General features: G+C 40.6%; 1 protein-coding gene across 1 annotated transcript; it reads right to left on the bottom strand.

The window, feature by feature from the left end:
- Window positions 1–566: 566 nt before the first annotated feature.
- LOC117535812 (THAP domain-containing protein 3-like) lies at window positions 567–13400 on the bottom strand. Its single transcript, XM_034200431.1, has 3 exons — window positions 12934–13400; window positions 1922–1967; window positions 567–1051 (listed from the first exon to the last, which is right to left on the bottom strand). Exons 1-3 carry the CDS (start codon window positions 13384–13386, stop codon window positions 972–974), a joined length of 579 nt encoding a protein of 192 aa, XP_034056322.1. The 5' UTR covers window positions 13387–13400; the 3' UTR covers window positions 567–971.
- Between the last annotated feature and the right edge of the window lie 306 nt (window positions 13401–13706).

Raw genomic sequence — 13706 nt, forward strand, 5'->3', positions numbered from 1 at the left:
GTCTCCGCACAGATCTTTTCCATGCACACTCTACACGAGGTAAGCGTGTGTGAGTGTGTCTTATCCAAATTGCGGCCCCGACTTCTCTACGGTTACAACCGGATGGGAGGAAGTGGGGATGCAATGGATGTTAGCCAAAAGCTGGTCAGGGACGGTGTGGTGGGTCGATGTTGTTGGATGACAGGGCGTGTATACATCGGGGCTCCTCCCACTGTACCCATAGAGTCCAGTAGAGGGCGAAGCCTGTGTGAAATATAACAGGGGGTTACGTATTGTAACCCTAGTTATATAAGCACAGGCGGAGCCCTCTTCCTAGTCCGCTCGCTGAAGAGTGTATAGGATAGTGGGCGGCGGGTGTAGCCGCCTTTATATACTGTGGGCCTGTGCGCGCATTCAGGTAGGCTCGTCCCGATTGGCCGGCTACGTTTACGTAAACTCAGTAGGTGAAAGCACGCACAGCATGATAGAGAGTAGTACCCATAGAGTCCAGTAGAGGGCTCTGCCTGTGCTAGGGTTACAATACGTAACCCCCTGTTACTGCTTGTCTACTTGAAGAAAGATGATACCTTCACTTACATTCAACAAAATACACCTCAACCTTAGTCCGTTAAGCTTTTTTTGCCTAAAGCTCTCCAAATGTGGGACTAATTAGGAGATCCTTGGTTTCTGGTCTTGCAGTCACGCCTTGTAAATGTACCTATACATGCGATACAATAACCTAGTAGTCGTTTAACTGAAAAAACATTGCCAATGAACATAATCCGAACAACAATTGTATTTCTCTTAAAAACGTTTTTGGCAAAAACAAATAGGTATTTCATTTCTGGGAGACAAGCTTGCAAATCCTCATCATGCTTTTAGAAAGTCCAAAGGCACAACCTGGTGCATTATATGCAAACATCACACAGGGATAATCTTTTTTCTTTAGGTAACCATTATTCTAATAATGCCCATAGAGAAGTTCTTCCTAATTAGTTCAAAATGTATTTTGTGACTGACCAGAATCCTTTGAGTCGTAGGGTGAATCCAACAGTGTCATTCGTTGATGTTGCTGTGTGGATTGGGGGAAAACACAGGTGTGACAAAGAGGCAGACTCTAACATCAGGGGAGAGAAAACAGCACATCTGTTGTGGGTCACAGTGTTGTCAAGCAGACAGACCATATGGGCCATATCTCAGCACCACTAATCTGACAGGAGTGACACCTCTGGAGAGGCTGTGAGCTATGTTTTAATGAACATTGTACGTTATTAAACTCATTATGTCCAGACTCTCCTTACCACCAAGTCTCCTACAACCTGCTCCTTCATTGTTTGTCTCACTCGCTTTGCATGCATATGAGTTAGCATGCAGACGTGCGCGTGTCCTTAACCTTAAGATAACAACACGCACTTCATGTTCTCTTCTCAGTAGGCTGTGTTGCATTGGCTTTCTTGCAGATTATACATTGTTGGGGTACAGCCTAGCCTGGTTTTCTTGCACCTTTAGGCACAGAATGCAAATGTTGGTATTTCGTAAACAAGGCCCTGAATAGAAGCGATGTTAATCACATTAGTATTCATAAGGAGTTTGTGCTTATTCTGTAACCTGTACACACGTCATGTCAACCCTGACTGCTTTATTGTCTCATAAAACATTTGATCAGTGTCATTAGCCCCTTGAGATGTGTCTTGATTAGAGAATCCCAGGGAGAAATAATTACCCCAGTGGATTGGTCGATTTTGGCTTCATTTGCTGGCATGTATGGATTTTCAAGTGGAACCGTGTTGTAATTATCTTTGCAAATTAAAAGACATTAGCAGGCGTCTTGGTAGTTGTGCAGGGGCATATAACTTCATTAGCCCAAAAGAGGGAATCAGCACTATCAAAGATGTAATTTGCGGTGATGGATATTTTAGGAGACATTTCAGTCGGATCATACCTCTCGTTGGACGTGTGCTGTCTCGCAAATCAGGAAAAACATCTGCCTATGAATGAAAAGAGAGATATTACAGGACCTAGGATGGGAAAACAAACAGGGAAAAATAGGAATAAAGAAGGAAGTCATGGTATGGCTGGATGGGTTCTCCGTCAGTCGATTATGTTGATTTACTTGGTTTTATAAAGTGTCTGCATTCTGGTCATAAAATGAAGCTCTTACTCTGAGTGTTTGCATAAATCTGGATAAGCCTTGTGACATTTCACGCTGGGTGAACATTAAACCCAGCCATAGCGACTACCTTAATGTCAAACTACATTGCATACTATGTGAAATAAAATCTCTCAGGTTACCATGACTTGCGTTGATTTGACAAATGTTTTGGTTAGCTGACAGAAGATTGATTTGTTCCTGAGACTTCTTTATCATATTTTAGGTATAAGTTAACACCCTTAAAGAAATGTTTTTTTTCCTTGAATAAAATAGACTGATCTGGTGTCAAAGGAGACATGTCATGGCCATTTCCACTGATCATAATTCCATTGTTGAGGTCTAGAATAGATTTATATTGTGCAATTTTCCAAACTCACATTGGTTTCTCAAACAGCATCTCTGTAAACTACGTGTATTCACTGAATTCAATGAACTCCAATAGAGTGGCGAAGTCACGCCCATCTACTTCCGGTCCATGGGACCTTATTTCGGAAAAATAATGTATTTTTAAGTCAATGGAGAGAGAAAACGTATCTTTCGATCCCGTTTGAATTGTGTCATGAATTACACATATGATGTTTGTCAATCTTAAAAAATTAGTTTGTCATAAAACTGTTGAAATATAAGACTATGAAAAATACGCAACTAGAAAGACTACAAATCCCAGAGTCCCGTAAGTGATGTCACAATTGTTTCCTCCACTAATAGATAGCTAAGATCAGCGCTGGCTAAGATAAGATAACTTTAACAAGATGCCTGTGTGCTTAGTACCAGGTTGTTATCATACCAGCAATGGGTCTTGCTCGTTCTTTCGCTTCCCGTCTGATGAAAGGACCAGGAGTGGCTGGATCAAGTTAGCTACCTAGCTAGTAGCTAGCACGTTAGTTAGCATTACAGCCTTGTCATTTTTATTAGCCTTAATATGAAGTAACATTAAGTAACCCAACATGTTAAACAGTAAGAGTAGCAGTCATATTTCGTGAACCCTTTGAAGAGTAGGCCTACTGTCACCGGTGTGATCATTCTATAATACACCATTTAAGCCCGGGGGAGAAATGCTAACGCTAGCATCGGCGATCTTTTGTACTTCATGCTATCTGCACAAATGGTTGACATTAAACATTAAAAAGACCAGGCAGTTCAGAGAGAATCAAAGGAAGGCAGGCAGGCAGCTTTGCATGACATTCTTCTGGACGTGTTTCCTTGTGGTGATAGTGAGGGTAGTCAATCGTTTTATTGACAAAACAGTAGTGACGGCCATCTTGGTGACGTGTGTTGTTCTGCGAGACCAGAGATGTAGTTCATTGAGCGTTTCACACAAACAAATGTGTTACTTCAGTTTTACGACACGTTTTTTTGACTTGCAGAATTATCTTTTAAATTGACAAACATCATATGTGTAATTCGTGGCACAATTCAAACCGGATCAAAAGATAATCTTTCTCTCTCCATTGACTTCAATACATAATTTTTTCGAAATAAGGTCCCATGGAGGTCCACCGGAAAGGGAGGGACTTCGCCTCTCTATAGCTCCAGCCCCCACCCTCCCTGTGAGCACAGTGTGCTCTGATTGGTCAGGACGTTGTGAATCGCGCTGAGCTCCGTGGAGTTGTTGTTTCCTTGTTTAGCGATGCACAGCGAAACTCATCCTGAGCACACACAAACTCACAGCCGAAGTAAAAACAATTAGTGTGGCTTGATATTGAGTAAGAAAAAGGTTGATAAACGCTGTGAGAATGGGTCTGCAGAGAGAATTTCGCCGCGATCCCAACTGTCTATTATCAGCCTGTAGCCAGGGAGGATAAATCAGCAGAGCTGCCTGCACTGTGTGTGTGTGTGTGAGGAAGTCCGTGGATTGGTTAATTTGGACCAATCAGCCTGGTCATAGCTCTGGGCGTGGCTACTGGGTATTCAGACGTCACAATGCCCAGGAAGAACATGAGAAATCTCCAACGAGGCGTTTTGGGGAGGTCTTTTCTGTGTTAGAGTTTTACTCCCTACAGGGTGTACTTTGAGGGTTTGTGACTCTGCACATCATTTACATGCATAAAAACCTTCATAACACACAAGAGCTTTAACAGTTGAGTGGTGTAAAATGAGTCCTAATACCTGGAAAATTACTTAACATTTTACCACTTCTGGTTCCCTTGAAATCAACGTTTTCTTTAACGTGTTTGTGGTTAGATTCCTGAAATAAGTTATGTGATTAACACAAGCTTAAGAGATGTTCACGCTTCGTTTTACGGCATAACATACATTAATTACCCCACTCATAAATATCAGTTGCTAACAAGTGACTGAATAAACTATTAAAACTCATGAAAGACTTCCAATAGCTTAGCGAGGGGTGATGAGCAGCCATGCGACCGTGATGTAGTTTGTTAATAACCGTTAGCGCTTTTCTTCTGCTGATTGCATAGTGCTTCAAATATCACACAGTGGGGTTAATATGTGTAGATTATCCTGCTGAGCACAATGTGTTAATGATCATAAATCTGTGTAAGCCACAGAGCTTATTCTCTATAAAATCCAATAGAAAAATCCTATTGCTTTTTGTTGAGGGACTTGCGATGCTGACTTTCGGATTGGCCTACAAAAGTACTTCATCACTGCGCCACTCTATTGGTCCATTATTTAGTTTTCCGTTGGTCTTACCTTTCCGTTTGATTTTGCCTTGGCACACCTGAGTAAGACTAGCAGCTCCTCGGTGCTGGTGGGACTCTGAGCTCTGATCGTTTCCTCTCAGATCTGAAGTTGGGTATTTGAAAATAATCCTAAAATTCCTGTACCGATCACACAAAAGCTCCTCATACATTAGACTTTAAGGCATAAAACCTCTGATTTCACTGTCCTTTTGTTATCCATGAGAGTTTCAGCTCGGATACAGAAAAGAAGACCGCATTATAAAAAATATATAATATAGAAAGTAATTTGCTTTGCGTGGACATTCCTACCTAGAGACTACTCCAAAGAAGAAGTCAAATTGGTAGCCTATTATAGTATCCCCACTCGTACAGTGTGTTTTTTATTGTGTGATTTATTCATTATCTGATTTATTTCTTTTATCTAGAAGTGCAGAGGATTAAGCTGGCCGTTGCCTTGGGGTCTACAACCAGGAACGTGTGTGTAGAATAAAAGCAGAAACAAGTAAGGCAGCCCAGAGCAAAGTCTTCTATTTAAAGCTTTCACTCGTTGAGGCTTCACAACGAGAATTTGTTGGTTGTGCTTTTGTTGCTGTGGAAGGCGTGTGAGATTTGCTGACTGCCCATTTGATACAGCTGATACAAGTCAGAAACAATTCCAGTGCAGAGTGTTGCTGGGTGCTGGGCATAAAGATATTGATCAACAGCCAAGGTGCTTTAAACCTGGAAATTCATTCTGATACTGGATTTTTGTACAGGCTCTAAATGTGATTTATAACCAGTCAGCAGCACAGAAGCTCTCTAATGACCTTAAAGATCTGAGTCATGGATCATTTAGAGCCGTCATGTTAAAGGTCATGGCTTCCAAAACTGCTATTATCTCATCTGTATTTCCGTATAATCTCAATCAAATTAGTATGACGTGAATTACATGCCGTCAAATCTGTGCATTGCAACTGAAACTGATCATAACATTTCACCACCCAGTCGTCCACTTAAACAATCACGTGTTGACGGGATTGTCTACTGCTGTTCTGTCACATATTTGTAACATTAGTCCCTGACCTTTTTGGCTTGTGATCTCTTAAAGTCAAACTGTGGGAAGACATTTGATTGTTTAATGATGTCTATGCAATAAGAGCACCTCCTACATCGGTGTAAGACAACCACTTAAATTACAATACCAATACGGTCAGTCATTACCCAAAGAATCATGGCTGATTAGGGTTAGGGTTGCCAATCTGCGATTAATTTAAGCATTTTCTAACGTACTCCTTACAGTACTCCACCCTGTTTTTTGTTTTTTTTGTGATTTGAGCACTTTGAGCACCAGGAAAAGCGCAATATAAATAACATGTATTATTATAATTATTATTTAATGTATGAGGTATCATATGAAGTGCTGGGGCCACAGACCCAATAAATAGAGATACCAACGTCTTTTAAAACCGTTTAAAACTTTTAAAATAAAAATAATTTCTGTAAATAAATCCTACATTAATGTTTAAATTGATTTGTCTATCCATATGAGCCGAGCCACCGTAAAGCCTTGTGTGTTTCGTTGAAAACAGTCATTTCTTAGTCAATGTCGATTTGGTCTTGCAAAATAGTGTACTCTTTAATAATAATAATAATAATAGATTAGATTTGTATAGCGCCTTTCAAGGGACCCAAGGCCGCGCTATGGTGCAAGGACAGACAAAGAAAACCCCTCAAAAAAACAAGTAGGGAAAATCATTTTATGAAGAAAATGCAGTTTACAAAGGAAACCAACATGAAGGGAACATCTGGGGAAGCAAAGCAGCTGAATTTGCTTGTGATGCTGTAAAGCCTACAAAAGAGTGTGAAATATCGTTGTCGTGGCAACATCAAGAAAACCATTGATTTGCGATGTATTATCTGACGTTTTTTCTTTAGACATTATGTAAGATCTTACACGTTGATTATGAAAGGAATACTTTAAATCCTGACCATATACTGTAGGATTAGCAATAGCGTAACATCCATTAGGACTTTATTATGAATACCGACGGGTAACCATATGGTCTTTTCTTACAGAATCCATCGAGCACTTGATGTATGAGAAGCTGAACATTATAAACTGACCATTAAGCCTTATATAAAAAAGCATGTATGACATATAGTGAACACATGGCTTGTATCAGTCCAGCCAAGAATGATGGCCGGCTTACTCATTGTATTAATATGGTATTTGGCATCAGAAATGGGAAATGCTTTGAATCGTAACATTTCTACGCAGTATCTCACTCTTTGATTAATGAGTCTGTCTCCAGTGTGCAGAGTTGAGTTTTTGTTATTGTTAAAACAACGACGATTTGATCGTGTTTTTTAGATACAATGCACAGTGCACAAACATTGGCCTTGATGTATGAATGAATTCTGATTGTGATTATCCATATTATTAAGACATAACTGTTTAATATTTTGAATATCATGATATCGTAATAAATACAAGGGCTACGTTTAACTTTTAAACGCTGCAATTAAGTAAAAAGATGTGCCGTCCTATTAATTGCATTTACCACTTTGTCATTATACTTATCATGTCCTATTGTGTAAATATGTTGACAGTGGTTAACCCCTTCATAATATTGTCTCAGTTTCATATTGTGATATCGAATGTCCTCCATATCGCATAATGGGTTTTCCACATGTTGAATGTTCGGTGACTGTGGCTCAGGAACATGTGGGGGATGAACAGCTTAAATGCTAATTGGATGTGAATAAAAAACACCTTATTATTATACGAATATGATTATGAGGTGTTCCATGGCGGATTCAGATAAAATATGGAAGAGTGAATAGTTCACACTAGGCGGTGCACAGAATGAAAAGGATAAAGCTGCTAATAAGCATGCCACAGACGACATCTGGATCGAAATAATCCCTATATAATGTCAAAGTCTTGTGCCTTGTAAAACTAGTATATGAAGATTATAGACACCATAGTGAACATATGCTCAGCATAGAACATTGTGGACACTGTCGTGAACATAATGCGGCAAAACCATTTAGTAGTGAATTTCTGCTCAAGAGGAGAGAAAAGAAAATTGTAAGTCAGACTCACAAAAAAGGTTTTTATTTTTTCTGAATTTCACTTTTCTTGTGGGGTTCCTGACCTCCAGGCTTATAACCACTGCTCTAAGTATTGAGGCAGCCTGCGTTATTCCTCAGCATGCACTGAAAAAATATTATAATCATGTTTGGTTGATGGTAAAATAATAATCACAGTGGTTGACGGCCCGGATTTTCTGCTGTTCTAACAAAATGATGGACTTAATAAAATGACAAGCTGAAAATAATGTTACCGGGGGGAAAAAGGAACGCTATGCTTGAGCAATAAAAAGACAGAGACAAAGCTGCAGAAGGTTAGGGTTATGTTTCCTCCGATGGACAAAGAAGGAGAGGAAGTGTGCGGCAGAAAGAGAGCAACATGCTTCATCGCCTCAGGGGTGTGCGCTGCTGAGAAAGACAGCCTAATGGAGGGTCCCTCCGAGGGGTGTTGACAGTCTATTTGCTTCAACCCAGTCAGCGGCTCTCCATACAACTGCTGAAAGCAGGTGCACTGTAAAACCTAAACAAGGGGGGGTGTTGTACTTGCAAACAAATATCTCCTAATTAACGCAAATATACATATTTAATGAGACTGAAGTAGGCTAGTCTTCACCTCCTTAATGTGTGTCTGCATAATGTCCGTGCAGCACTAATTATTGCCAGCAACACAGCAGGAGAGGAAGAGAGACAATGAGAGGGTGAGTAAATCTCTCCAGTGTTGAAAGCTTGCAGGCTGCTTTTACCAATAATACTTAGTAGTGGCGATGCTTCTTACACAGCCATCGTTTATTCCCCAGAGAAAAGCTCTGAGTATGTATCCAAGCTTTGACATAAGCCATTATTGTTTGAAGTGTTTAGGATGTGGGTCACATACCGGGGCAGTAACCTTGGAATTTGGGGGAGAAAATAAAGGGCCTCTTTGATGCCGAAATTCACAACATGACCACTGCATAAACAGAGGATTCATCTCCTAGACATCCATAATGCATGAAAATGAAAAAAAGTTAACAGTTAAAAATAGTTTTCCTTTAAGATGTTATTTGGAAGAGGAAAACTAAATGTCCCTTGCCGTATGAAATACACATTAGAGTCACGCTTGGTGAAATCTTCATAAGTGTATAAATGCTTAGTGGCTACATGCTGCCTGACAGGTACACGGCTCAGCAAACCGATGAGAAATAATGCAACGTTTTTGGCCGTTGCATCCGTGGAACCCAGAAGCATTTTGTCCTCCCAAGGAAGGCAGGCTGACTCGGGAGTGTGTGTGCAGCAAGATACAGACTGCAGTTCCTTTAAGTTCCCCTGTAGCTATATTTTTAGGGAGAGATTGATATTTAAAGCAAGCCTCAACTGACAAAGCTGCAGGAAGCTGAAAATACCGAGCGAAAATACGGGTTCTGCTAATACACCTTCACTATTTTATCCCCATTTTGATGCTTAACAAGACAGAATGTTGAGCAAGCAATGGAGAGGGTTAAAGGACATGGAAACCTTCAGGATTTGGCCATTTAAACAGATATGCTAGTGAGAGTTGACCTTTTGGTTCGAAAACTGCGACAAACTAAAGCCTAACCTTACTACACACTTAGAAGTTGTCATCAAGGGTGTGCTCGTTTATCCAATCTGACGTACTGCAATAAAATGATGGCATGGTTGATGTTTGAAGAAACGGAGCGCTCTATCTCTGGAGGAATTAACGAACAGGTTAGTTAAAATACATGAGGAAATCTATTCTATCTATATGCACATCAAACAAATGTGGGGCCTCTTGCAGTCAGGATGATTAAGTAGGGGTAGGTTTGAGATGTGATAGCCTGGAGAAATATACATTTACAATTCAATTAGAAGGTGTAGGCTGCAGCTAACTTTAGGATTTAGAGCAAACTTTATCTAGTCAGCTGGCCAAACATTGTTTTAATAGTATGTCAGAAACGTAACTAAACATTTTATCTAACAGTAAAAACAGCAAAATCAACTCTAAGTCAATGGTCAAAGTGTTCACTACATACAGTCGTGTCTGATTGAACAAATAACTCTCACTTATCTAACAATGGGTTAAATTACTACAAACTTGTTTTGGAAAATGCTCCACTGTTGCCTTTTTGTTCTGGGCTCTTTCTGTGTTTACAATGGGTTAGTACAAACAAGAGAAGAAGCCATGGGCTGGCAGGTGACTCATTCATGACAGCTTTGATGACTGTCATCCTGCAACATCAGCTCGTCATGGGGGAACATTATACTTTATTGCTTTGTATGTGTTGTTTGTGTGTATTGTTTATTATCTCCACTGGGTGTGTGTGTGTGTGTGTGTGTGTGTGTGTGTGTGTGTGTGTGTGTGTGTGTGTGTGTGTGTGTGTGTGTGTGTGTGTGTGTGTGTGTGTGTGTGTGTGTGTGTGTGTGTCTCACCGCAGATAGTTTGGCATACCACTGGCTCCATCAGCCTAATATGAGTTTGTGCTAATTTATAACTGAGTGCTCAAGGACCGTGTGGTTGCAGTGATTCACAGTTTTTGAAACACCTATTTTGTTGACTGCCGACTCTTCATTCCTCACAACCATCCGGTAGTTAACAACTTCTCCAGAAACAAAAGGCATCTCCGGCAAACAGCTAGGCGAAAAGGAAACGCTTCCTTGTAAAATGCATCTATAGAAAAGTTTGGGTTAGCTTTTTGAACTGGGTGATCTGCAGAATATATCCACACCTGATATGTTATACACTAAACATTATCAAGAAACAAGATCAATAAATGCACTTAATTTTAACCACCATCGACCACGATCTTTAATGTAGGCCTAAGGGAGCCCAGAGGGACAATTGAGTGAGATTCAGCCCTTCTTTGTCTCCTAGGGAAGAGTGAGACCAACCTTGTAGAAATGAGAGCACTTTTCTGTATTATATTACAACCAAAACACTGAGATGGATTGTTGATAGCTAAGAGTGCGGCCTGAACTTAGATGTTATCAATTATGACATTTAAGAAGTCCTACAAATGAAGACAAATTACCTCCTAAGTTCCTGCCCTCTAGAATACCCTGGCTGCGTTTCACTTCTCTTATTTTTCATTTCCTCGGTCCTCGGTCTCACCGGAAGTTGATTTATCTGCGCCATCTTGAGTAGCGTCCCAATGGCCTTATTTTTGCCGGAGGAGCGAGGAGCGATAATGGAGGAGCTATAATCGAGGAACCACCAGACCATCCTTCGATGAAATCCTCAGACACTCGCCCCGCCCCCTTACTGTGTATCGCTCACTGATTGGACGAGGCAGTGCATGCACTGATCTCATGCTTCTTGACATGAGAGCAGTTTCCCAGCGGAGTGAAGAAAATACATGAACCTCACGGGACTCACTCCTCAGTTTATACCGTGTTTTGTTTTAATTCATGTTTCATTTAGTTACAAATATGTGACATATCTGAACAACAAAGTGGTCAAAAATCATTTTATTCATTTTTTGGAAACATTTTCATGATCGCTTTTTTCGTTTTACATTTTCATTTATTGTCATTTCCATTCAGTCAGTCATTAAGTGCTATTAAAATGTTAATTTGCTACATATACAAACAAACAAACAAAGTGTGCAATCCAATGAATGTTAATCTAACTGGGTTTTGATAGATAACATATCTCTTTTTCTTCTCTCAATTATTTTATTTCTTTTGTGCACTCTAATCAATATTAATCAAACTATTGTTCGTTTATACATTTTAAGAATGGCGTTTATCTTTTTTGAGAATGACTTCTTATTTTATTTTATTTATTTGGGTCTACAACAGATGATACAAATGTTTGTGTCAGTAAATGTGTACTAACAGAGGCGGGGGTGTGTGTGGAAATAACGGGACAGAGCTGCTGTCAGACGATCAGCTGTGCAGCGTCATCACAAACTCCGGAGGAAAGGACATCCCATTGCTCTTAAAACTCATTTCCCTGCTTCTCGTGGTTTCCTTGCGTCTCTCCATGCTTCCCTGGTGGGAGGGACTAGACGCAGGGAAACGACGCAAGGAATCCATTTAACCGAAGTGAAACGCAGCCTATATGTTTGCTGATGATACGCCATTATCTGCAGGATGACATCACCTTTCTGTATCTTCTTAAAATGTTACAAGTTGGATGAATAAATCCCTTTCAATTGCCAGTTTTCACAGCAACCTAAACAAACAGAAGGGTAAATGCTCCGGAGTTTATTTAAAACGCACAAAACAACTTGCTGTGGGTGTGAAAGGATGCCACACTGGAGCTTGCTGTGATAATTGGCCATTGTATACCTGCAAAAAGACTTATTGTTTTACTAAACATCCAAGCCACAGTTGCTTAAAGGGGAAAGGAAACACCAATTACAGCTATAATATTCCGGGAGTTTATTCATTTTACAATGGATATTGATCGTAATATGTATTGTATATGATATTACTCGCCAAAAGAAAATTAATTATCCACCGGCCGGGTGGGGAATTCCGGGACCAGGCCGCCGCCATTAGGGGAGTCCCAAATGGTGACGTCACTGGGTGGGTCTTCGTTCCGGGTATCCATACCGGAAGTCAACACAACGTAGCAGATATGGCAGCGATGGAGGAATTTTGCAATGAGATCGACGTTTTGAACGATGAATTTGACTATTCGTCGGGAGATGACATTGATGTGGAAACATCTAGTTACCAGGCATCCCATGGCCTATGCTTATGAACCGATTCGGTCGAATACTAGAGTGGCATACGATCCGGAATCCGCCGAAAGTACCGACGGTTCTGAACTCGCCGAGTGGGATACCACCAGTTCCAGTACCGACTCGGTCTCAGTGGTCAGTTGACATATATTTTGTATTATTTTCCAACACCTCATACATCTTGGCAATACCATCCATTGAACACCTAGTCCAGCAATACTAGCCTTTTTAGGGCTGTTTTCGACAGATGAGCGTGTGTATGCCAGTTTAATTAGTTGAGCTATAGAACACCCCCAATTCTCCATTGTACGTCATAATAATAGCTACCATTTAGTTTGGACGCGATTGCGTTAATTAATAAGGTCACACTGTCAGTAAATACATGTGTGAGCTAGTAATCTGGTAGTGCTGCAATATTTACCTCTCTCTCGGCAGCTGAAGCAACTCGTTTGGTGGCTCGAACTTCACGTTTGTTGACACTGTCATTGTCTTGCGCGGCCGACGTGCTGGGACGGTCGGTGTTCCCGACTGCATACGTTGAGAAATCGAATATTGTGGGAACAGATCCTGGCTTCAAATCCGATGTTTTGTATTGAACCAAGCATCCAGACTCATCAAACCTCATTTTGTGGACATAATCGTCATTTTTAAAGTGTTCGCTGCACACACGTGCGTACTGATTCAGCGGCGGATCGGACCGTTTCATGGAAATAACCCATGCTTTGAGCAGCTTCTCATCCTTTAGTGGCAGCCTATGGAAATGTACTTCTTCCTTCTTCGTATAAAATCCATTTGTGCAGCCTGGGGCAATACAATAAACTCCTGACGACGACCGTTTTCTTTTAATGTAAACTACTGGTGCATTTTCCGCCATGTTGTTTGTTATTGAGCTTTGGCCCAGGAAGCCGTACCCACTCAGTGACGTCACTGGGAAAGTCCCGGAGCAATGGAAGCGCCCATGGTCATTAGGCACGTATTTCAAAAAATAAATTCGCGTATCTCGATCGTTTACATTGGAAATAGACTAGATAAATACATTTCCTAATGGGAATATTGTCGCATGGAAAGCCGTTTGAAAAGTGTTTCCATTTCCCTTTAAGCAAAGCAGTGTGCTAGTTGGAGTAATACAAGACAATATGTAGAATGGAACAAGAATAAAAACCTAAATCATGCCAATGCCAGATCTCTCAAGGG

This window comes from Gymnodraco acuticeps, unplaced genomic scaffold, assembly GCF_902827175.1.
Source record: "Gymnodraco acuticeps unplaced genomic scaffold, fGymAcu1.1, whole genome shotgun sequence".
Lineage (NCBI taxonomy): Eukaryota > Metazoa > Chordata > Actinopteri > Perciformes > Bathydraconidae > Gymnodraco > Gymnodraco acuticeps.

Coding starts and splice junctions, on each gene's coding strand:
- LOC117535812 (XM_034200431.1), bottom strand. CDS start 13,386: ATGGCGGAAAATGCACCAGTAGTTTACATTAAAAGAAAACGGTCGTCG. Junction 1,968..12,933: donor CTTCAGCTGCCGAGAGAGAG/GTAAATATTGCA, acceptor TTTCATTCATAG/GCAGATGTTTTTCCTGATTT. Junction 1,052..1,921: donor CAGCACACGTCCAACGAGAG/GTATGATCCGAC, acceptor CAATCCACACAG/CAACATCAACGAATGACACT.